Source organism: Sander vitreus, chromosome 7 (assembly GCF_031162955.1).
Source record: "Sander vitreus isolate 19-12246 chromosome 7, sanVit1, whole genome shotgun sequence".
In the NCBI taxonomy this organism is placed as follows: Eukaryota; Metazoa; Chordata; class Actinopteri; order Perciformes; family Percidae; genus Sander; species Sander vitreus.
In genome coordinates, this window is record NC_135861.1 from 14,996,327 (window position 1) to 15,021,794 (window position 25,468).

The following is a 25,468-nucleotide window of genomic DNA, read 5'->3' on the forward strand; positions in this document are numbered from 1 at the left end:
CACTACTTTCCCTCACACAGTTTGTGCTAAACTCTCCAAAAAGAATCGTACAGAGCTGCAGTCTGCCCTGTATCCACTTTTCAGACGGCAGAAAAGTCCTAGTAGCTAGAGCACAACTTCATGACTGCACCACAACTCCCCTGTCCCATGCAGGCCACTGTATCCTCATTCTCAGTACCCCATTTTCAGCCCACCGACACTGGTACAATAGATCCTTCATACTGGTGTCCAGCATCATATTCACAAATAACACATGCTGCTAAATATAAATCCACAACTACAAAAGAAAAGTAGAGAGATGGGACTGTCTGTACTCTCCTAAAAGCTAAGTCAGCAAAGCTGAAAGTCCCCTCTAGTGGAGGCAACTCTTTGCATCCTGGTAAGTCATTTTGTCCTTTGTCAAATGCAGTCTTCTCAACCAGCCGCTATCTGACACGCCGGCTGCTATTTCCAGCCTGACCGTGTGTTAAACATGGATGAGGGAGCAGTGGAGCCTGACTGCTAACCTACTGGCTGTCTGGCTGGCTGTTGCCTGGTTATTGCTGGTGCAGAGGAGGCTGACACTGATGAGACAGAAGCAGCTGGGAGCTTCAACACCGAAGGCATGCAACACCAACATACGCATATCAAGTCCTATCAGGCTGATTTAAGAAGTATACCGTCCTATGCAAAGAGGTAGACACATAAGGAGACAACATCAAAGGTAAATAAGAGACTAGAGAGGAAATAAGTGTTTACCTACAGATGAGTCCCGCACGGCGTCTCACCCGAGGTGGAGAGGAGGAAAACTTCTCTGCACTCACTCTGAGCCTCTTGGTTGCTGGTGATGTGCTTTCATGGCACTGCAAAGTTGACTGCAGCATTGCCTCCTGAACAGAATGACATTGTTTGCACTCTCTCTCCTCCATCTCTCTCCCTTACTCCTCCTCCTCCTGTACGCTCTGGCTCCCCCTCCTCTTCTTTGCACGCTTGCTGGCAGCATAAACTGCACAGCTCAGCAGTGTTCCCCCACTGCCGCAGCAGATCCTGCATGAGCTCTGCGTATCTGAGTGGGATGGGACTTTTAAAGGGGAACACAACGTCCAGGGTCAGTATGTGTGTGCACATCCTCAGTCTGCCCTCCTCTCCTCTCTGTTCCCCTCTGCAACCCCCACCCCCGAGAATCATCAGTGTAAAGGAATCCTCACAGGAGAGACCCCCTCCACGCACACATAATTCTCCATTCCCTTTTTTCATTTTCACACTACAGCAAAAGCTGCTGTGAGATTTGAGTGAGTGTGCTCAAACCTCAATGAGGAACTGTGTGCCACAATATCTCTGAAATTTAATATTCTATTGTCTGGAAGGATTTTTCCAGGAATGAGTTGCCAAAAAGACGTATTTAAGACCATTTAATACAAAAAAACTACATGTAAGATCAAAAGATGTAACACTGCTTCAAGCTAAATTAAGAAAATCACAGACTTCACCGTTTTTAAATTAGTTTGTTATGGTTTATTTATTTTACCCATAAGGAATCGCTAAGAATCATATTTCAACCAAATGCGCCAAAAAAACACAAGGCACACCACAGCGTTGTTGCACACAGGTCACAACACAACATTTTGACAAATGAGCACTAGTCATGCAATCAATAAGTGAATGTCGCTATCTAAAAGCTGCTGTCTCAACGCCCGCTCAAAGTTTCGCAATTCTTAAAGATACAAAATCCCCTTCAGTAAAGTGAAATGTCATTAATCTGCAATCCCTATTACCTGCCTTTCATTACCCAAGGTGCACTGCTCTCCTTGTGCTATTCTGCAGTACACTAAAATATAGAAATAACTTGACAAACCAAATTTGTCTTTTGCGCGTTGTACAACTCTGTGAGAGTGAGATCATCCATCATTTAGTCAGCCAATAAGGTTGAACTTCAAAAACACACTTGGTGGTAGACTTCCAGTGAGCTGCATTGGCTTTGTATGAATAATGGTGTCCCTATTATAAAATTGGTGCATTTTAGGCTTCAGCGTGGCTTGGCTGTTCTCTGCAGCAGTGCAGCGCTTTCGGCTTCTCACTGCGGGAGCGTTTTTTTTTTAATTTTTTATCATGACTTTGTTCTGCCCTGTGATCTTTCGTCCTCTGGTGCAAAATTAGGAGCTGCCTGCATCTCATATTAACATATTAACTGTGAATCCATCAAGTCAAGGTGTGTGCTTGAGTGCATTAGAGTTTGTGTATTATTTCAGGGCTTTTCACCCTAATAAGCTTGTATCTCTGCCCTTGTAAGATGTGCCACTGCTGGAACAGATTGCTGAATCATCAAAACTCCTATAATGGAACATCTCTGACTACTAGGGATCAGCTACATGAGACTGTCCATCAGTCAGTGTCAGTATAAATCATTGGCATGCATCATGCAAATTATCCATCAGCTGAGAGCAAAACATCTCTCCCTGCATGTACAGTCTGCATGCAGTGCTGCTACTGCATCAGTCTGCCGATCCTCACAGCATCTGTCCGGTCCTCTGTCCGGTCCTCTGTACTTTGTGACACCAGGGGAAAATGCTCCCGCCAGCATATCCCTCACATAGCCAATGCCATTCTCAGTAATGGCATCAATGATGAATAAGCCATGAGGAGGGGCCCTTTTACATGTCCTATTAGATTACCTCCCTATGCTTTATATCTGGCTACTGTCACCTCATCGCCTCTGGCTCCGCACTCTTTCTTAATATTCTCTCTGGTTAGCCCAGCCAAGGGCAGAGTGTGTAAATGTGTGTTAAGGCTCATAGATCATATGAATGTAGAGATTTGGAGTTGAGTCATCTTATGCCTTTCGTTGAATGTGTGCATACACGACTCTTACTCATGTTTATGATTTGCATTAAGGTCTGGGAAAACTGCCTGACTATTAACACTTTTTGCAGTTGATAGGAAAATGTAATGCACATCTAAAGGAAAAAGTAGAGAATAGAGAATAACCATCAGCTGGTGAGTTTGCGTCTTTTTTTTTTTTTTTTTGCCATTCACAGCCCATTCCTCAGCTCTATTGATCTGTCCGGAAAAGATAAAAAGACACATTGATTCACAAGCTCAGCAGCTTGCTTGGTTTACACATCAATTTAGACCAATTCTCAATAGTCCTCAGTCAAGGAGGAAAATGGTCTTGACTGACTACTGGCTCTTTAAAACTGTAGATTTAAAAGCCGTGCTGTGAAGATTTTCTCTCTTTTGGGTACACTGCATAGCTAAATTTATTTCTGAAAATCTGACAAGATGTAAAATAAAAAAAGGATTTCTGTGTGCATGAGTGATTTGGTGGTTTTAAGGATATTCTCAAGGGAAACCTGACATTTCCAATTGAAGATGTAGTCAGAGGAGGTAATTGAGGCTAGCTAGCAATGAATTCACTTCACAAAAATCTTTCTCTCTCTTCTCACGTCAGTCGGTCTGGGATAGAGATTGACTGAATAATGGGATCCTGATTCTGTAGACGATGGCATGTGGTGCGTTTCACTGCACCAATGCTTCTTTGTTGACTGCATTTTTGTAAAGCTGAGCAGATTCCTCCCAAGGCCAAAAGAGTGGAAAAGACACACCGTCAACAACGAAACAGGTCAAACAGTAATTGCTGTACAGAAATAACTGTAAGCACACAAACATTCAGAACTGTGATTTCACAACAGATGAATTGCTCCAGAGATAATTTATTTCACATACAAGAAAACTTGTTTATCAAAGAATCACTCACAACATTACTCACGGTGATGTTAAAGATCCCATTTTGAAAGGCAGAGCTCGATACGTGAAACATATGAAGTGTGAGGAGTCATCAGTTTCTCCCTTAGTATTAGAGGGATAGTAGTTAAAGATCTATGATGGAATGACATTTTGGTGAGTGGCTGAACTGACAGCTGGCTGCTCTGTTGTGAATGAGCAGCGGCTCCATCAGCAGCAGCTAGTTTGTTCTCTACAGAGGTGTTGAAGTAAAGCACACAGACCAGTTTCAATTTCAAGCATCCCTACAATATGTAATATTTCAAGATAAACAGTAAAAAAAAAAATAGTCGTATAAATTATGTTTTTGTTTGGATTTCTCTTCAGCATTTTGTGTATTTAAAATGACTGTAGTTAATAGTGCACATTGTGGTGCAGGTTAAGTAAATATTTCTTTGAATAGAGAATAAAGACTTTGGACTTTGTGTTAAACTTATCTGTGGCAGTAATATTGAAGCTGTAAACCAGCTAAATTACAATAGTCAAGGCTGAATTGCACTTCTTTATACTGAACAAATTCAAAGCAGAGGCAAGTTTACACAGTCTATGGTTTACCCTGACAAAAACAATGATCATCTTGAAAGCACTCAAGGACCTCCCTTTGATGAAAAATATCCTTTACAGGGAACTGCCACAGTCCATCAATGCAATGCTGCTCTCTTGTAATTTATTTTTATTAAACATTAATATTTGTGTGATTGTAAGGCAGAAAACAACTTTGTGTTTAATATGAAATGTGCCACTCTACTGATTATAGTTGTCAGTGTTATTTGTGTCATTTTCATCTGCATAGATGTCGAGCAGCCTGTTATTTTGGTCTTTTTTCCCTGCTGCATTGTGTTCTGCGTTTCAGGTTCTTGGAGGAGTGTTGCATATCCTCCACAACAATCCGTGTCATCTGGAGATGTGTGTTGACTCCTGGCCTACATTCACTACTGCCATTTGTTACCGTCAAAAACAGGTATGGCACACGGGGACAAAGATAACTTATAGGCTCCTCCAGAGTCGCCTGTTAATGTATATCTGCCTGTGAAGCATTACAGCTGCAGCAGCTCTGGGGGGATTCCTGACATCTGCACAGTCTTCACCAAGAACCCAGAAACTCAGAGAAGTATGCTGCTTAATGAGAGGGTTGTAAACTGGAGGAACAGGCTCATATTCAGAGGTAGTGTGGCAGAATGCAGGAATAACATTTCCACGGAAATGACAACAATGCAATGGTCGTGAGTCTTTTTCTCTGTACTCTGTAGCATTCAGCTTCAACCCCATTAGTTGCTCAAAGAGAAATCTTTATAGAGAGTACACACACATATTATATACTTTAATTTAAAAAAAAAAAACTGTTCCTGAAACAGCTGGGCACTTTTTAGCAAATGTTACTCAAACAGGAGTAAACAGTGCATTTGTTGGGAACTATTTTTACCCATGAATTAATGTACACATTCAGTGTGCTAGTGAGCATTAGGACGGTGCACGTGGTATCAACTCAAAATAAATTACATAAGATATTTCAGGCTTTGGAATACATACACAATACTTTTTAGCCAGATCAATTCATTGTTGGTTTTTTTGTAATGTTTGTGTTTGCGCTTGTAAATAATGTGTTGTCACTTATTGAAACTTCCAAAAAGCAGACATGTTTATCATTAATATATTTTTAAGCGACAACTAAGTCAGATGGTTCTGTAACATGTAGTTTTGTTTGCCCATGCCATGATTAGGGATGCACTAATCTGATATGCTGGAATAATATTGACGATGATACTGACCTTATAAAGCAGATCAGGTCTCACAATTGATCTACACTAAATACAGTGTTTTTATCAATGTCTTTATGACAATTTTGCTATTTCTGCTACGAGTTACATTCTTTCAGTCACAGCGTTCCATCGACTCATGTTACCTTATATAATGATTCCTTAGAGTTCCATGCAGTGAGGTATACCGATTTTAAATGTGGGAAAAGGGAGGTATCAGATTAGTATTCTGTATTGGTAGATACTCGGAGTTGGGGCATCAGTATTGGGTAAGAAAAAGTTGGATCGGTGCATCCTGGGCCATGATAATGAAGGTAAATTAAAACAAATCATCACTTTGCTTATGTGTCTCTGAAAGGTATACCAAACTCACATCATCTCATCAAATAACTTGCCTCTCGCAGTGGGCTCGATATCACAGAATATGGGGATTTTAACACCTTCATCTACCACAGGCCAGAGAATATAGACTGGCAAGAGTGAGTTTCTGAAATGCATTCATGACCTCAGTTCAAGGCAGCTCCATTATTTTTGTGAGTTAGATTAGCAAATATAATATGCATTTCCTTGGTTTATGTTCATGATTTCTGTTCACATTTTTCTCCGCCGACCAGGAAGGTGTTTCCAGTGCCAATTTCCATTCTGAACGAATCTCACGTGGAGCTCGTTGACACACACTTGCCTTATGGAGGCAGCCAGGAGAGCCTTGACCACGTGAGAGTCTGTATACGCCATCTGCCAAACCACTGTGTTACAGATGAGAAGGGCCGGCCTGTGTCCTGGATGCTGTGTAATGAGCTGTTTGAGTTGAGGATGGCCTACATCCTACCAGAGTAGACGGGTCGGCCACCTCCTGGCTCTGTCTCTGGCTCTTATCCGCAGGATGGGCTCTGTGGGTCTGCCCATCTACTGCCACGTCAACCAGCAGAAGCAGGCCACCATTAACGCTGTGACCTTACTCGGCTTCTCTGCTTATCCCAGTATGGAGAAGATCTCAGTGCTGCTAATATGCAAGGACAGAGTCTGAGTGATGACTAATGGCAATAACGTCTGTTGGATGATTGAAACCATACTGGAAAAGTGATGTTTTATTGTAATAGCAATTGCTCTCCTTGCTGTGCTTTCTGTTTCCTTGCAGTGCTCAGGGGATGCTGTGCTTTAGAGAGTTTCTGACAGCAAACTGCAAGTAGAACAAACTCAAAAATAACATTTTCTGTGGCTTATAGGTAGATTTGATGAATATGGCAGCCATGCTGCTCTTTTTTATTCCCTGTAAAAAAGCCCGTCAATATGAAACAATTCTTTAAGTACAATACAAAACTTCAGTTTGACCCTCTGGCGTGTGCCGAGGAAAAGACCCCTTAATCTGCAGATCACCCAAGGAGGCTCTCGTCCACCTGGGACCCCTCCCTGGAGGTGTGCTGTTCCACTGCTGATTGCCTCTGTGTTTTAGCAGCAATGCACCATTCAAGTCTGCAGGCAACTTGACAAATGAGTAGCGATCTGAGCAGAGGAGATGCTGGTACTGCACCACACATCCTGTCCCATCCACATCCCCCATGTCCCGCAGTGGTGCACCTCTTTTAACTGATGCCCTTTCCTTTCTCTAAACCTTCAAGCGTTCTTCTCACACCAGCACAGTACACGCTAAATACATGCTTGCTGACGCTTGTACATTCAATGACACAGCGAAAAGAGTGAGTAAACATAAGGCTTGGACATTTCTAGTGCTGCTTCTTTATAGAAATGTTGATCTTTATTGTAAACAAGTTTCACAAATTGACATACTATATCCTTTTAATACTTAAAACAATTAGTGAATGTTTCACTTTGGAATATTATAAATTATCAAAACTGCATGTCAAACTTGTAAATAGAGCTGAAACTGTAAGTTGATTATTCGAATTGGCAACTATTGTGATAATCATTTGTCACTTTTGAAGCAAAAAAACAAAAAACATCAGCTTTTTCTCTGTTTTTATATCATTGTAAATTGTATATCTTTCTGTTTTGGATTTTTAGTTTATCAAAACAAGAAATTATTATTCATCACCTCTGGTTCTGAGGACATGTGACAGGCATTTTTCATTTTCTTATGACATTTTATAGACTAAATGAGATTAATTAAGAAAATAATGGTTAGTTGCAGCTCCACTTGTAAATGTTGTGTTAGTATTTGTCAAAAATACAAGTGTGATTAACAATTTGTGTAAAGGTTAAACAAATTGGAGAAAAAAATTCTGCTTTACAAAGCTGGACTGCACAGGTCTTAAATTGCAAGCCATCTACTGAAATATGAGACGTCTTCTCACCTACAGCATGAATCTATTTGAGTGCTCAACCTCCAATACAGTCAAATAGGTGTAGGACGATTCAGAAAAAGGCAGCAGAAGGGTTTTATGCAAGCTGCATCGGTTGCATATCTACTCATCTCAATGCCGATTTGTGAGTCAGCTAAAGAGGAAAAAAAGAGAGCATGAAGTACCTGACGGCTAAACTAGTTCTGTGGCTTCATCAGTATGTTGCCTGCAACTGCAACCATCACTTGAGGACAGCATCCACCCACTGGTCCTCCTCAGAAACTGCATCTCAGAACAAGTGAGGAGCTGAGTGTCTGACGCAGCATGCGATCATTCACCTTGCTGCTCGGACTTGCCTTGGTGCAGCTGTCCACACATAACCCCCCCCATAGAGGCAGTGCACTTTGCCTGCCGTGGAGTGGGACGTACTATCGATCCTGCTGAAATGGTGATTTCTAAAAGGGAGGCAGTAAGCATGTCTGCGCTCCCCTCCTCCACTGTGGAGGGCCCTGAGATATCACCAAGCTCAGCACATTGCACCATCAGTGCATGGGAAAATGGGATTTTCACTGGGAGACGAGCTGAGGGGAAGGTAATTCAAGCCACTAAGCTATGTTCCCCACCAAGGATGTAAAATGAGCCATATTACCTTCAGACGCCTCACACAGTGGACAAATGAGGTCATTTTAAATGTGCTATTAATTCCAGTCCTTGTCACAAAGAAATCCGATGCCAAAAGGAATATGCATGAGTGTTGAAGTTAAGAAGGAAATGAGAAGGAGCATGTTTATTCAGATCTTTGTGGGTTTAGCACTTGTTCAGGATGAACACATATGCCATCACATGACACATGTATTCTATGATTCTGCATTGCATCAAAGTTATTCTGAATGAGTGATCAATTAATGAAGTAGAGCTTTATACAGACAGAATTAATAACCTAATGTGAGGTTCTAAACCTCAGGCATAAGGTGTCTATTCCAGAGAAACCACTAGATGGCAACAGTGCCCTAATATTTCTCAGGTGAAATTTGGTGCATGTGTGTGCTCTGATTTACACAGCGATGAGCTTTAGAGGACATTCTGAGCAGGCTTTTTAATTGTTGTTAGTGTCTGGTACACAAACTAAAACTAAATAGGCTAGGAGTTGATAATTATTTACTCGGGTCACTATTATGGAACAAATGACTGTGCTTGTTTCCATTCCTTTTTATGAATGGACCTTGTTATTGTAAAGGAGCTCCTGTTACTGAAGAAAAGTGACTGCATCAGTTGTCCGGCACATGAAGGTTGTGTGCAGGGTGCATGTACTTGTCAGTCCAAATTGATGGTCAGTCACCGTACTTGGCATTCCCCTGGGGTCAGTGTGTCAGTGGAGTATGATTCTGACTTACTGAGCAGCAGTGACCGAGGTTGAGGATCTCCACTTGTCTTAATGTCATTCTCAGCATTTTTTAAACTGGGTCAGCGAGGGACTGGAGACCTGAAGGTCAAATTTAACAACAACAAAGTGTGTCAGTGTATGAGTGATCATGGTTCACTGGTGGTGTCGATAATGTCATGCCCCTGCTGATGTTGTTCATATGGTGTCTGTGTGTGTGTGTGTGTGTGTGTGTGTGTGTGTGTGTGTGTGTGTGTGTGTGTGCGCATTTTAGGACACAGTAGGCTACACAGCAAAAAAAATATTCTATTGTTTTTGGCGTAGCCATTATAAAGCAAGCACACACGGGGAATGTAATCCCACCAGAGAGTACCACAGACTATAAATTATTGTAAAACTTCTTTCCTTGCTGTCGAACTAACAAAGACGTGAAAGTACAGTGGTTGTGTGATGTCTTACCTGACTTGTTCAGCATGCCAGCCCAGTGTAGTCTGCAGTTTAGGTTACACATTAAAAGGATCCTGTGCTGGTGATGCACTGTACTAAAGTTAGCTTTATATTGGTAAGAGGCTGTTGAGTGGATATTTTTTAATCTTCATGACTGAATAAATAACAATGTATATTTCAATGTGACGAGGACAATATAAATATGATTTTACCTTTATTTTCTGTTTTTATTCTATAAATGTCAAGACTGTACGAAGTATTATGGTAAGTGAATATAAATATATTTAAAATAATATGTGATAGTTCAGAAATACTTAATTTACTTATTTACTTTCTATGTAGCTACAACCACATATTCTAAATGTATAAAGTACTCTCCCCATGGGTTACATATGTGAAGCCAAATTTGTCATGTGTATTTATATCTTTTTTAAACATAAATATAAACATACAATGACATTTATAAAAGACTACTTTTTTATACTTTCTGTGTCAACACAGCACTTTTTACAGCCTGACTTGATTTTATAAAAATACCATGCTTTATTATTAATTATAGGATCATTCATGATTTATTTTAAATATTATTGTTATTATAACCACTTAGCGGCCAGGGTTTTAGGATAATGAAACCACTTAAGAAAAAAAAAAACATGTTCAAGAGTTTTGAGAAAAAACATTTTAAAATCTTATTTTCCAATGTAGAAGTACTAAATTATAAAAGATATGAATTATAGTGTGCAGCCTTTTGCATAGAAATGTTAGTGAATGTCACTTAAAGGTCACATATTGTAATATGTCTTTTTTTAAATTATAAAACAGGTGGAGGTGCTACAGTATATGAATACTGTGAAAGTATAAAATCGTTCAATCCATGAAGAAATGCACACAGCCCATATTCAGAAACTAAACGAGCCGTCAGGACTTCTGTACAGTTGTGATGTCACAACTATATTAGGCCTATATATATATATAGGTAGAAAGTGCCGCCACAGTGCTGTTACGCTGTGTTGACACTAAAAGTGCCAACGCAACAGGCTACAAGTAATTTTCAATGGAAGCCAGTGACATAAAGCTACAAACTGATGCCAGTCACTTGTCACTCTGTGACTGTGCTGTGTTTCAGCACTCCAATTTTGCTCAACCAATCATGTTTTGTATAGGCATACTCTGGTACTGTGTTATTTAGTAACGTTAGCTGACGCTATGCTAGCTTTTTGTGTATTGGGCGGCAAAATGTGAAACGAAACAAGCACTTGAGCAATGGGGACTCTACAACAATGTAGCTGGCCAAGCTTGGCCATTTTGTAGCTTTTGACACTCGTAGTGTGAACATAGAATTACAGTCAAAGAATTTCTAATAAGGGGCTTTGTTACAGTCATGCCCCAGCTGCAATGATGGTGGGACAGTGCAGATGCAGAAGACCCGTAAACACTGAACAATCAGAGCAAACTGGGCTTTTTCAGGAGGGGGGCTTAAAGAGACAGGCACTTAAACGGAGCGTTTCAGAAAGATATTGTGTGTTTAAAGCATGTAAACATGTTCTAGTAGAAACCTAGAATACAAGTATGAACCATAGACTGTATGGCATGAACCTGCATTGAGCATATGTCCCTGTACATCTTTAATTTTTCAGAATTATGGAATACAAATGAAACCTGTCAACTGTGAAAGGTAAATGTGTGTATAGTTTAATAATTCAATTTACAACCAACAAACATAAAACATAAAATCCGTATAAACTGCAATACCAACATGAAGCTGACTTTGCAGACTGTCAGTAGGGAGGTCCTAATCTAGCATAGCAGCTGGGAGCATTTTATCACGTGATGCGAGAGATGTTAGAGAGCAGCCATCATCATTCTATCTAATTCATGTCCAGCCTGAAATGGTAAAAGGTAAGACGACAAGGAAACGGAAAACTAGATGGAGTAGGGGAAGACTCTGAATCCTCTCGAATTTGCGTCTCATCCTCTCTGTTGTTTCCCAACTTAACAAGGTCTGTTTGATGTGTGCTTTTCACCCGCTTCTCCCCCTGTTTTCTGCTCATATGGTGGCTGCCGAAGCGCTTGTTTCGATTTCTGTGTTTCTCTTTACATCACATTTACATACTTGGTATCGAAAACAACAACCGCAAAGGGTTGTCACTTCCCAAACGTCCAGTATAGAAGGAGTAACGAGTTGTTTTGTTTTCGCTTATTAGCATTAGCCTTGTTTGGTTGCTGTTTATGCTAACACGGTTGGTGCTGCTTGTTGTGTAACTGTTTCGAACGCGGTCGAGCTTCAAGTAAATCGAAACAACGTTCAAAAATCTGGTTCGCTTCATTTACGCGCTGCTCCTGTCTTGTGGTTGCGCGTGGACTTTCCTTGGGCCAGGAGCACACGGCTACCTGGCCCAAGAGAGCTTGAAGAATAGGCTGCTTTTACATTAGCTAGCATGGCAAGCTATTGGTTAACTTCTCCAGGAGGCCTACATAACTCAGTTGGCAGTTTATGAGGTATAGCTACTTACCATAAACTAAGACAATACATTTAACTTTCATTGAGGTTACTATACGTTTTTGTTGAAACCGCTTTAGAGAGGTGTTAATTAAACGTTATGCTCATTCTGGAGGCTGTAGTTAGCGGTACTTGCTTACTTGTATTGGTTGCATTATAATGAGGTGTTTTCTGATTTATTGATCCTAAAAACGGGAAATGACAGTGTTACAGCAGCGAAATATCAGACACACAGCACACATACAGAATATACATGAAATAATAGGATATAATATACATGAAATAATAAATGGGATAGAATACAATAACAAATATTTAAAATAAGTTAGGAATAAAAATGTACAACTACTTAAATAGTCTTTAAGATGTAAGTAAACCTGTTGTGCAAGTTGCACTTGTGTAGTTGTGGTTTTATCATAAACCCAATTTATCAGAGGCTATACCAAATAATAGAAACACCTATTAGTGTAATGTAATACAGTTCAACAGCACTATGAACCACACCCTTCAAAATTACCTGTTCATAATTGAACATGGCAACAAAAAAAATTAACTATACCCCCTTTAAAGCCTCAAACATAGTTTTCATTTCATCATAAGACAGAAAATACTATTCAACAGTCTTCAGTACAATGGATGACTTTGTCTTTAGTAAACATTGAGCTTTATACACTCAGCAGGTCAACAAACAAGCTAGGGCTTAAGTTCAGGTGGGACCGGTTTAAATTAGGCCTTACAATAGAGACAACTGTTTCCTTGGCTCAGCAAATCCAGCAACCCCTTCCTCCTGCATGTTAATAAGCTCCAAACCAACCCAGGGGCCCAGGAACCCCAACCAGGCCGTCCCAGTCCAGGATCCCAGTCCAAATGTATCCCTCCACAAGCCATCTTTTATACTACTAATGGGTATGTTTGTTTTGAAGTCCATGGTAAATGTGGAAAGACCTTTTATTGTTCGGTTACTTTTAATTTACTTACTGCATGTTGTGTGCGTTGTAAGGTGGCCCGTTGCCACAGGGAGAGGAATGATGAACTCCTGGCTCAAAGAGTGTGCAAATTAACATGTTTCACTCTGCCTGAATGCTGGACAGGCATTGAAAAAGAGATTGTTTACATTCAGATGCTGGCCACCCGCTGCTTGCTTTTTCTTCTCTCCGGTTTTCCAATCACTGAACAGACATGACCCATTTAAATGGTTGTTTACTTGCATTAGAAGAAGAGCCAAAAGCCCTTCTCAATGAACTCTTGTCTACAATTAAATTAGAGTGGCCTTCCCAGCAGCACAGTTTTCCACATTACACAATGCTCTATATAGCATAACTGCAACACAGGCTGAAATACGAAGACCAAAGAGCACCTGCGGCCTCAAAAAGTCACATATGTCTGGGATATTGATACTTAATTCGGAGTGTGGGGTATCGGACCACGGATTTCACTATAAAATAAGGGCCTGACTATTGACCTGTAGTTGTCCCATTGGCTTTCAGATGTCTTTAAAGTTTCAAATGAAATGTAAAAATAAGCGAAGATGTTGTTGGATTAAGGGTCCACAGAAAATGCCCCGTCACAGCTGTGGTTTATTGTAATGGAGCTGGTGAAGTAAAGCACAGCAGGTATTCATCAGGCTTTTGTTGTCAAGTTTCTGAGTTCCTGAAACTGTTCCTGCCTCAAGTGGAGAGAGAGAGAGAGAGAGAGAGAATTTTTTATATATAAAATATTTTTTAGGCAAGACATTTTATTACTGCTTTTCCTGTTGCCCTCTGACTAGACAACCATATAATAATAAATGGCTGGATTTTTTTTTTTTCCCCCTCTCTTTTTTTTTTTTTCCCCTCCTATTTTTGGAGATGTGGGAATAGTAGCTGAGTAACATGTCAGCTCATGGAGGGCCTGGGATCTACTATTGTGCTGCTTAGTGTGTTTCTTCATGGTCATTAGCTTTTGAGAAACCAACACTGTTAATTATATCATAAAACCTAATCACCTGTTGATTTTATTATATCCTCCTTCACTGTGTGTGTAACCGAGCCGAATTGGCGACATCGTGTTATCACAAATTCTAGGATTGACTCTGCTTTATCAAGAAAAGCTGGCGAAGAAGTAATGCGTAGAGTTGTGGACAACTAATCAAATCAGGTTTTAATTATTTATTTTCATGTTTGTGCGCCATGATACTAAATGAGTTACTTAGCACAAGGAGCACATCATAGCATGGGTGTTTACCAGTTAGAGCTCTAAACACTAAATCCAAATGATTGTTTTATAAACTGTAGAAGCTGATGATGTGAATATTAGGATCATGCATCATGTTACTCTTCATGAGGCCTGTACTACGAATCAAGATCAACATGCCCTGGATTTCTTTCAGTTATCCGGCTTCACTAACCCTAACAACCGCGGTCCTGCATAAGCTGTGTCACGACGCTGGTTATCAACTAGTTCAGTCAACCCAGGGTTTCCCAGTCCAGCAGCACGCGTTCAGATAAAAGAGGCAGTGTTTGCGCCCCACGACCAATCGCAAACATCTACCAGAGCCGCATATTTTAAACAAGAAGAGCAAACTATAATTCTACATAAATATGAAGAACACAATGCTTGTTTTACAGGTAAAATGCAGGAAGGAAAGCTGGCAAAAAAAAGCTGGCAAAAAAAAGCTGACGCTGTTTTACGTAAATCACAACGCTTATCCTATCAATATCACTTCCAGTGGTGTAGTCTACGTGATAGTAAGCTCCAGGATTTCTATATAGGCTACCCACTTAAAAATGCCCAATGACACGTAACAACATAGGCTACATTATATTTTTGATGAATTTTGAATTGTCATCCGTACTTTTTTTTTCTTAACATCTATAGGCTGAATAAAGGTATTTTTACCGTAAATTGGTGCATTAAAGTGTATCGGAATGCAGGAAATGAAGTCGTTGATGCTTAAAACTTTCCTGGGGGAGGACACCCAGGACACCCCCCCCCCCCCCCCCCCCTATATGTCCCTTTCCTCCCCCAAAGGCAGATTCTGGCCAATATACAGTAGGCTACAGTACACCCACTATAATAGTATAGCCTACATTAGACTACACTGGTCACTTCCCCATCAGTCAGGCACAAGATCTGACCATAATTACACTTTTGCTTTCCATGAACTGTTGTTGCTTTAGTCTAGAGATGGTCTGATACCATTTTTTTGCTTCCCGATTCCGATACCTGAACTTGCGTATCGGCCGGTACCGATCCGATACCAGTATGTCATATATTTGTTTGTTTTAACAACTGTATACTACTATCCCTGTATGGATGTGATATTATTTCTATCTTTGTTATCGGTCTGGCTGAGGTTAAACTCTTTGTGAAACATGAATGCCACAGAACTTTCTGTTATTATGCAGTTTGACAGTCAGTTATAACGGAAAAAGAACATAAATAAACTACTTTAACGTAGATTTTCTTTAGGGCTTTATTACGTGGTATCGGATCGGTGCATAAACTCCAGTACTTCCCGATACCAGCGTTTTAGGCAGTATCGGAGCCGGTATCGGAACATCTCTACTTTAGCCTTTTATTTCAGTTGAAACCCTGGCAGTGGTAAGAAATTGTGAGAGAAAATAAAAAAATATCAAAACATAATTCGAACCGATGTGCGTATTGGCAACACACGGCTGAAGAAGCCGACAAATAGCCTATATGTAATTCCCTCCACTTAAAAAGAAATTCTAATTACATTGAAAATATCCCAGCTAATTAAAGCTAAGCAGTCAAATCAGGTAATCTTTGTTGGTTTTACAGTTGGATTTTTCAAAAACAGAATAAATCCAAAAATAATGCATTCAAGCAGATATTGATTTATTTCAAAATGCATCCACTGTTGGATACGGTTTGTTGTCTTTACTGTGGGTTAAATCATGAAGGCAAAGTTAAAAAAAAAAAATAGGATGTTTGCTGTCCTCTTCAGTTGTTAAATTTAAATATTTTAAGCAGGCACCTCCTTAATTGTGCTTGCTGACATTGTTAGGCATATGAATCGATCAAATACCTCTACAAAGGTATATGTAATTTGATGTTGCATTATTTTCAGGAAAATCAAGTTGAGAAACAACTCAATACCTCAAATAACCAGAAAGGAACGTCTGCTTTTGGCTTATCCAGCGAATTCAAAACCTGACAAAGTACCTAACCATGTTGATGCAAAAATGTTTCCACAATGCGTGGTATAAACAGATAGCAAAATCTCTAAAGGTGCTGCTTAATGATATATAGCCTACTCTTATACAACCCTATTCAGTCATGTTTAGAAAGACTGTGTTCTTACGTGCTGAACTGTAGCCCTTCAATCGGACATTGTGGCAAGTGTATTCTCTGTAAAAAGTCCAATCATTATACATAATCTTTTCAACCAATAGAAAAATACGTTTATGACTGTTTAGTGGCAGAAACTTGTTGGTCTTGTCTTTCTTGGTTGGCTCGACATTATAGTGAACTGGTAGGGAGGGAAAACGAAGCCATACAGTCAGACTGCTTCAGGCTTTAGATTAACTTCAGATGGTTGAGAATGGGTGAGAACATTTGTCGCACTGATATAGAACCTCTTTGGTCAGCAGATACATGTTTCTGTTGCCTTATGATAATGCTGTTTGTGTAAATCAGTTTTTTGGTTTACATCTCAGAAATCTTAGGTCATGGGACACTGCCTTCTTTGTTTATACACTAAACCTCACATGAGAACAAAGCCACTTTTGAGGCTGCTCAACAGCCCTGCGTTTTAATATCCGTTGTTGTCCACTGATGACCAAATGAATCTAGTTAAACCATTGAGTACATGTACCATTAAATGTGAACACGCACTTTAACATTTCATTTAAATGAAGTATGATGCAATTACAGCAGATGTACCATTTAGTTGCCATCAAAGGGCATGATAAGGATGGACTTACAATGTACCTTATGTTTACAAAAGCTGTTTTGTACAATCTGATGCTAATGTTTCCTGGCTCAAACTGAAATAATGCTAATTAGATTAGGTAATAATGAACTTGTTTGTCTTATTTGCTTGCTTCTCTTCTAATATCTCCAGGAAGGCTTCAAAACACGCCTGGTGTGAGCTTCGCTGTCTGCAGCTAGTGACAAGGGGGAGCAACAAACCTTCTTCTTGGGTTGCAGGAGCACAGTGGAGGAGAGGGTTTGAGGCTGATTACTCCCCCCATTGGTCTTTGAGGAGGGGGGAGGAAGAGGAGAAGCAAGAGGGAGCTGCTATAACCACCCAGAGCATGGGGCAAAAAGTCCCAGGTGGTATTAAAACCATTGATATGCGGGATCCGGCATTCAGCCCCCTGAAGCTGGAGCTACAGGCCCTGAGTCACACCAAGCCGTCTCGACTGGATCTGCTGCTGGACATGCCACCTGCCAGCGTGGACGTCCAGGTCCAGAACTCATGGAACAACGATGACCGCTCCCTTAACATCTTTGTCAAGGACGACAACAAGCTGGTGTTTCACAGGCACCCTGTGGCGCAGAGCACGGACGCCATCCGGGGCCATGTTGGCTATACAAGGGGACTGCATGTGTGGGAGATCAGCTGGGCTATGCGTCAGAGGGGCACACACGCTGTGGTCGGAGTGGCGACAAGTGACGCCCCGCTGCACTCGGTGGGCTACACAGCTTTGGTAGGAAGCAACGCCGAGTCCTGGGGCTGGGACCTGTGCAGGAGTAAACTCTACCATGATGGCAAGAATCACCCAGGAAAAACCTACCCGGCCTTCCTCGAGCCAGACGACACCTTCATAATACCAGACTCCCTTTTAGTAGTCTTAGACATGGATGAGGGGACTCTGGGTTACATAGTAGATGGACATTATCTAGGGGTGGCATTCAGAGGACTTAAGGGCAGGAAGCTGTACCCAGTGGTGAGCGCCGTGTGGGGACACTGTGAAATAAGAATCCGGTACATAAATGGACTTGATCGTAAGTACAAACTTTAAATGTTTTTGAAATACTGTTATTTCTTTCTCTCATGAGCGATGGTGTTTTGCCATCCGTGATGTCTCGTGTCCAGCTCTTAACACAACCACTGCCTGCATTTATTAATGCAGTAAACAAAGGTGTGACAGTTAAGTGTTAAGTCATACTGTCTAAGCAAGACATATTGCAGAGGGTTACTGTAGAGCTGACTTTTCAGAAGCGTTGCCTCCCTAACAGTTATGTAAAGCAGTGATAACATGACATTATTTGTGTTCTTTTCTGGTAGTCCAGATTACATATGAATTAATATTTAACTACATCCCTGGATCACCTTCTCTCATATGAGAATGATGTCACTGTGTCCTAATCTTGGTAAGGAGTTAACAGAGAACATCTCACTGTAACCTGCCCTAGCTTTTGTCAATAACTGTTCTTTGTTTTTGTTTTTAAACTACACTGTAGCCCTTTCATTATAGATGTTGGTGTTTTATCGTTTTCAAAACATCCAGTGGCCCTTAAGTACAAAAAAAACAAGCTGCTTGTTCCAGACCTTTTCCAGGACTGTGTGGGTGTGATTAGACTGAGTGATTGACATCTTCCTGAGTCCACTGTTAGTGTTAGCGTGGGACAAATGACATCTTTTGTCATCCTTATTGGTATAAAAGAATTTGTGACCTTATAAGTTCCCATCAAAGCTCCGGCCCACCTTCAACCTGAAAAGAGTCTAATCGGCCAGAATAACTGAAAACACCTGTGTGGGTGTTCAGAGGCTTTAAATGAGGAAACCTAGGTCTTCATCAAAACATGTTGTACTACCCACACGTCCCAAGTGCTGTGTGCTCATTAGATGTTTATGTTCAAGCGCAGATCCCTCGACCTAGTTTAGGCCTGTGGAAAAGCTGCACTACAGATGCAGCAGTGATGTGCATTAAAGCCAGCTTCAATTGTATGACATTCCTCTTACTGTTAGATGTAGAGAGGGGAAATCCTTAATCTTATAAATTGATGTTGAAGGCAGTTTGTCTCTCAAAACATTAATCCTGTGGCTGTTTGGAGCCAGTATGCAGTGTTGGCACTGCAGCTAAAGAATATGGCTGCGAGTAAATTAGTTTTAGGTTGAGTATTAAGATTTTACACTGCCTTGTTTTATTTTTTGATAAGATATTTCCTTATTTAAATCACACATTTAATTTTGGACAATATTAAGTTATATCGCTTAACATGAACTTAAAATGAAATACCTGTATTTAAGATTTTTTGGCTTATTTAGTTAAATAAAAGGGTTTGTAGATTTTTATTTATGTATATTCCTCTAGGTAAGGTTTCCAAAGTGTGTGTGTGTGTGTGTGTATATATATATATATATGTATGTATGTATATATATATATATATATATATATATATATATATATATATATATATGTATATATATATGTATGTGTATATATATAGTGTGTGTGTATATATATATGTGTGTATATATATATATATATATATATATATACACATATATGTATATATATATATATATATATATATATATATATATATATATATATACTATATCTCTATCTCTATCTCTATATATATATATATATATATGTGTGTATATATATATATATATATATGTGTGTGTATATATATATATATATATCTCTCTATCTCTCACCCAGATGTGTTAATACCACCGCTGGGAATGTTGGTCCATATCTTTTCTTCAGAGTGGATTCCACATCAGTGTGAACTTCATCCTTATATATCCTTCCTCTAATGGGAGCTGCATGCCATGGCTCATGTTTATCTTGCACAACAGTGACTTTATGCCCTCAAACACTCTTATTGTGTTCTCTATGGCAATAGAGGATAAAGGTTATATACTGTTCCACTGCCATTTTTATAGTCGCTCACTCCCTCTGTGTTCACTTTAATTTATGCTGGTGTCTTATACTTTATACACAGCCCCTTGCAGATTTGACTTAACGCTTGACATTTACACACTCCTGAAATGAGATTCAGCCATTGCTAACACATAAAACCTCACCCCTCTTCCTCTCTTGTGTCCCTCCCCCACCAGCTGAACCCCTCTCTCTGATGGACCTGTGTCGGCGTTCGGTGAGGGTGGCATTAGGAAGAGACCGCCTGGGTGAAATCCATAGACTGCCACTGCCGGCCTCTCTCAAGAACTACCTGCTCTACCAATGACGGCGCTGATGGTGACAGCACACCTTCGTCTCTTTCTCATGTTTCTCTGGGATCCTTCTTGGGTTGAACCCGTTTGACAACATTGCTCAAGCCTCCAGTACTGACTCAGCCTTCAAGTATGCTTCTGTGTCAGTAGCTGGACACCTTTTTTGAGTTTCTTATCCTGTTTTTATGACTCTTTGCAATTGTATTCTCTAACTTTATAAAATCAGGAATCACTGAGCACTATGCACATGCTGATCCAGGCGATGCCCTGACAGTCACCATGTTGGTGTACCTCCTCCAGTTTGTAGGTTAATGTGGCATATGTGGTCGGTTTCTCTGCTGTGACCTGCAGACTTTATGATAATGAATTTATATCTTGTAGCCTTTTAAATTGATGTATTTGTTGTGCTAAAACTAAATTGTGTGATGGAATTTAAACTGATTTGGTGCAGAAATACACTTCTAGCCTCTGACCACAAGGTGGCAGAACACACACATCAACCTGTACATCCTCTCAAATTGAGAATTATAACATGAAATCCTAGTTGCTTTTAGAATTTTTTTTTTTTTTTTTTTTAAATGGATACTAAATAAAATTGTGGTTCACACAACACAGAAGAGATGCTGACCACTCCATAGAGAGTCTGTAGTGCAGTGTGGAGGAATGCACTGTTAGGCAGCTGAAGAGCAGCTCCGACCACTCGCTGCATTATCAGGTTTCTCTGCGATATGGAAGTTTACCCCATTGCTTACCATCTAGGCATCCGTCAGGAACAACATCAGCAGGAATTTTAACGGAAGGATAATGTCACTGTGATTATTTGTAGCATGCATCTGCAGGAAATCTTTCTCAATACAATCATGTCTTTTTAAAAAAAAAAAAAAAAAGTTTCACTCCTGCTTTTTTGTAGTGCAGTAGATTTCAACCACATGCTGTCAGGGGCCCAGAGTGCTGTGTTTTTTGTTTGTTTTTTTTTTTTTTTTTTTTTTTATATTTTTTTTTTTTAAATTATTCAACCAGTCTCCATCAGCTGATTTCACTGGTTTGCACATATTCAGCCAGAAAATGGAAACTAACCAATGACATATCCACTTAAGTGGTTCTTTGCAATGAAAACTGCTGCTACTCTTGGGTCTCACTGGCCATTGATGTAGTGTTTGACATGTAAAGGGGGGAAGCAAAGGGGTTGGGGAAACAGACTTATGTTGGTGAACGGTGTTGTGCCTAAATCAGCAAACTTTAGATTTAATGCACCATAACGACAAGACAATCCACAAAGTGCTGCACAAATGTAATAGACCATCGGATTGCCAACATATTAAATGCCTGTTGACTAGTACTTTTTAATGTGCAGATGTGCTCCTTATTCAGTGCTCAGCTGGATGTGGACATACTGTGTCACACCTTATTTTCCTTGCTTGCAGCGTCCATTTTATTTGTATTCCATGTTGTAGATTTGTTTGTAAGTATCTATTAAAGTTTATTTCAAAGTGCATTGTACCTGAATCTATTAAATGTCAACAAGCTACAGGTGATGGACAAATATTAGTTGTAGTATTTAGGCAATATCATTAAATGCTGCAAATGATGGTTTCAATTACTATAGACTAGAATAAACATTGTTAACATTTAAGGCAGTTTCTAACTTGTAGTGAAATGACATTAGATTGAGTTGATACAATATTCTAAGCTGGTTGGTACAGGCTGCGTTCCATTTAGCTGCTTCAGTTTCAGAGTCCTGGTATTGCGCACACTGGCTCAATGGGCCACTTCAATAGAATGAAGCCATCATTAATGTTTATTAGTAACACATGCTTTTTCTATTGTGACAAGTCAACATGTCTGCTCTGAAAAAGGCCTATTATTGCTGGAGTTTGGTGACCTCACTCAGAGGTCTCATCAGCCAGAATATTAAAACCTCTGTGGATGTGCAGGGTATTTAACCTCTCAAGGTAAGGTTTTGCTTCTATAGTGCCTTCAAACTGTGTGTGGAAAAAAACAGTATTTACCATGCAAAAAGTCTTCAGCTTCTCTTTTTAAAGATTATTTTTTTGGGGCTTTTCCCTTTATTGACAGTGGATAGACCAGAAAGGGGGCGAGAGATGGGGGATGACACGCAGCAAAGGGCAGCAGGTCAGATTCTAACCCTGCGCAGCCACTGTAGGACTCAGCCAACATGGGGCAAACGCTCTTACTGGGTGAGCTAGAAGCCGCCCCGTCTTCAGCTTCTCTTAAAAATGTGTAGTAAAAGCCAGTTCTGCGCAGAACTACACTATTATGTAAACAAAAGATAAGATGCACCTTTATTAACCCCCCAGCAGAGAAATTCTGTTGTTGCAGCAGAAAAAGAAAAACAAACTAAGCAATCCTATTTTAGTCACACCAATTTAAGGCTGCTGGGAAATTATTTGTAATCCTTATAGTTATTGTGTATATTCAATCTATTTGTTTTTTCTTGTGCAAGAAGGCAGAAAATACTGTTTTGTGAAAATGTTGCCAAACGACCAGCTACAGGTGGTGAATATAATACTACATACATGCCACAAACTTCCCTCAAAAACTAAACAAAACCTGAATGTTTTAAGCAAATTAAAAGGCAGTATCTAACTTGCAGAGATATTACGGTGCATTGGGTTACACTAAATTGCAAGGAAAGAAAACAAAAACACTGACTCAAACTTTAAACTAAAAAATGCTACCTTAAGAGTCAGTGTTACGGTAGATATGCGAGAGCATTCAAGCTTGATTACCTCATTTTTGTATAGAGAATGCATGAATTTCACATCAGTGAATGTTGCTAATTCAAAAATACATCAAGATTTAGGGTGAGTATTAAACGAGCAGGTTTACACTGGAATAATATTGAAGATTAGACAAACAAGTTATATACTTTTGAAATAAACTGTATTTAAATGTACATGAGCCAAAGACTGAGGGAAACCAATATTGAAGGGGCAGGAAGTGATTTAAGGGTCATGGGGAGCAGATTTAAATTTCTTTTACTGTTGCATCAGTCTCCAACTACTGACAGTTTTGCTGATACCGAAACTGACACACTTTAATCCCTGCAATGGTTTATCTTTTTATATGAGGCACAGGATTAGGTTCAGCTAAATTTATACACACACACGTCGTGTTCAGCAGCTGATTTAAATAAACTCAGAGATGTCTAAAGGCACCCAACAACCCCAGTGGGATTTAAATAGCAGCTGCAACCTAACAAGGCCAGCAGTTCAAAAACACCTCTATAATGATTAAAAATAAGACAGAGGTGGAACGACAAGGAAACTAAACCTGTTCTCTAGCTGTAGGTTTCATATTTGGCCCCTTGGTGGCAGCATTTCCAATGTATACATAACCATGAAGACCAATAAAGATCATCCAGTCTCATTATGAGCACAACATGGGTCTGACTGACAATCAGTGGTAGAACAAATATTCAGAGCCTTTACATAAGAAAAAGTACCAATGACAATGTAGAAGTACTCCATTACAGTTCCTGCCTTCAAAATCGTTTCTTATCTTAGACTTATCAACAAAATGTACTTAAAGTATCAAAGTAAAAGTACTTGTTGCCCTTGTAACTGATGCTATTATTAAAAATGACATTAGATTGTTAATTCTTATGTGTAAGCAGCATTTTACAGTTGTAGCTGGTGGAGGTAGTTAGTAGGCCATGAGATGATTAATGGAGCAAAAAAGAAGAAAAAAAACAGTCCTGCTATACACTTTTGTATTCACTTTTTAGACTTTGGACTGGATCTTTGATTATTTTGTGAAATACTGGATAATTTTACCTCTTTGGGCCTCAAACAGATATTTAAATGAAACCATCTGAGAGGAGGGGAAATGTCTCTTTGAGTGAATTGCTAATATCTGAATTGTAACAACCAGACACAGCTTTTTTTTTTTATAATGTCTCACGATCCAAAAAGTTGGGAACCACTGGTTTAAGTCTTCAACAATATATTATATTTTATAAACCCATATGTTTTAATGTGTCAATCTTAATCTGAAAAGGAACTAGTAACCAGAGCTGTGAAATAAATGTAGTGGAGTACAAGTATGAAAAAACATTAAAAAAACAAATACTCAATTAAAGTAAAAAATATTTCAAAATTGTACTTAAGTATGGTACTTGAGTAAATGTACTTAGTTACTTTTAACCATTGATGACAATAGTGAAATACATTGGCCAGTGAGCAGTTCATTACAGGAGTTCATGTAGGCAAGACTCATATGCAATGCAAATAGGCCTAATAAGCTTTATTGCTCACTCTAACTTTCTTTATATGTTAATCACAGAATTAGAGTGTAGACTGTCAACACAGGATGACAAACCGGTTGCTAGATTTCAAATATAGGACAAAAAGCAAGTGTGGCTGGTTTTGACACGATGGTATTGTACAGCCAAACAAGGTGCTAGTAATGTATCTTTCTGTAGATCAAAAGCATATCATCAGGGAAGAGTAGGAGTTACATACCAGCTTTTATTACACACAACTCATTGGTTGACAGTGGACACACCACATACTATCACGTGTCCATTATGTCACAGTTAACAGGCATGGAGTCATATTAGGTCTTCAGTTAAAATCATGGTCTTTGTTGTTGTTGTTATTCTGTTATCTTACTGCTGAAAAGATTAGGTTGTTTATCGGGATATCGGTATCTCCCTCTGTCCCTTTCTTATGGAACCGCCTAATCAAAGATAGACAAATAGGCCAGGTTCCATTTTTGCAGGATATTTCATCAGAATGTTCAGACATCAAAAACATGTTTGCGCCTATAACCCTGTCCAACCAGACCTTGATTGAGAAACCTGAAAAGGTAATTTACCAAATGTAATCATCATGGCATATTCTTTTTTGAGGTTAGTCATACTCATATCTACTTTACAAGTGAAGTGTGAATAAATAGTATAATGTTTGGTTTAGAATATTGTTGCAAATCATGCAGAAGGCAAAAACGGTTTATTTTATACTGAAACCAGTGAAGGTCAGGAGGGACTCGGAAGTTCAAAGTGTTGTCTGCTGTTTTTGAAGCCTTGTTGCTGGTTATAATCATGCAACAACTTGAAAAAGACCAATCGCACACCGCAGAGTGATAGAGAAAGACATCTCTGGCACACCGTATGCGCGGTGGTGAGCACATGTCCCTACGTCACAGACAACACCCCCGTTC

At 39.6% G+C, this 25,468-nt stretch overlaps 1 protein-coding gene, 1 long non-coding RNA gene and 1 pseudogene across 4 annotated transcripts; 2 read left to right on the plus strand and 1 right to left on the minus strand.

Moving 5' to 3' along the window:
- The first annotated feature begins 4,583 nt into the window (after positions 1 to 4,583).
- Positions 4,584 to 8,502, plus strand: LOC144520788 (glycine N-acyltransferase-like protein 3; annotated as a pseudogene).
- Positions 8,503 to 8,588: 86 nt separating this feature from the next.
- Positions 8,589 to 9,716, minus strand: LOC144520789 (uncharacterized). Its single transcript, XR_013502251.1, has 2 exons — positions 9,657 to 9,716; positions 8,589 to 9,299 (listed from the first exon to the last, which is right to left on the minus strand). It is a non-coding gene; the product is annotated as an uncharacterized LOC144520789 (long non-coding RNA).
- Positions 9,717 to 11,442: 1,726 nt separating this feature from the next.
- spsb1 (splA/ryanodine receptor domain and SOCS box containing 1) lies at positions 11,443 to 21,268 on the plus strand. 3 transcript variants are annotated; one of them, XM_078254823.1, is made up of 3 exons: positions 11,443 to 11,543; positions 17,213 to 18,099; positions 20,171 to 21,268. In XM_078254823.1, exons 2-3 carry the CDS (start codon positions 17,406 to 17,408, stop codon positions 20,296 to 20,298), a joined length of 822 nt encoding a protein of 273 aa, XP_078110949.1. In that variant the 5' UTR covers positions 11,443 to 11,543; positions 17,213 to 17,405; the 3' UTR covers positions 20,299 to 21,268. The 3 variants fall into 3 exon arrangements, with proteins under 3 accessions (XP_078110949.1, XP_078110948.1, XP_078110950.1); XM_078254822.1 differs by having other exon boundaries at positions 11,465 to 11,644; XM_078254824.1 differs by lacking the exon at positions 11,443 to 11,543 and adding an exon at positions 11,855 to 13,050.
- Positions 21,269 to 25,468: the final 4,200 nt, after the last annotated feature.

What these genes read in the sequence shown, in the direction of transcription:
- spsb1 (XM_078254823.1), top strand. Translation starts at nt 17,406, where the DNA reads ATGGGGCAAAAAGTCCCAGGTGGTATTAAAACCATTGATATGCGGGAT. An exon ending in GTACATAAATGGACTTGATC is followed by an intron (nt 18,100 to 20,170) that starts GTAAGTACAAAC and finishes CTCCCCCACCAG; the next exon opens with CTGAACCCCTCTCTCTGATG.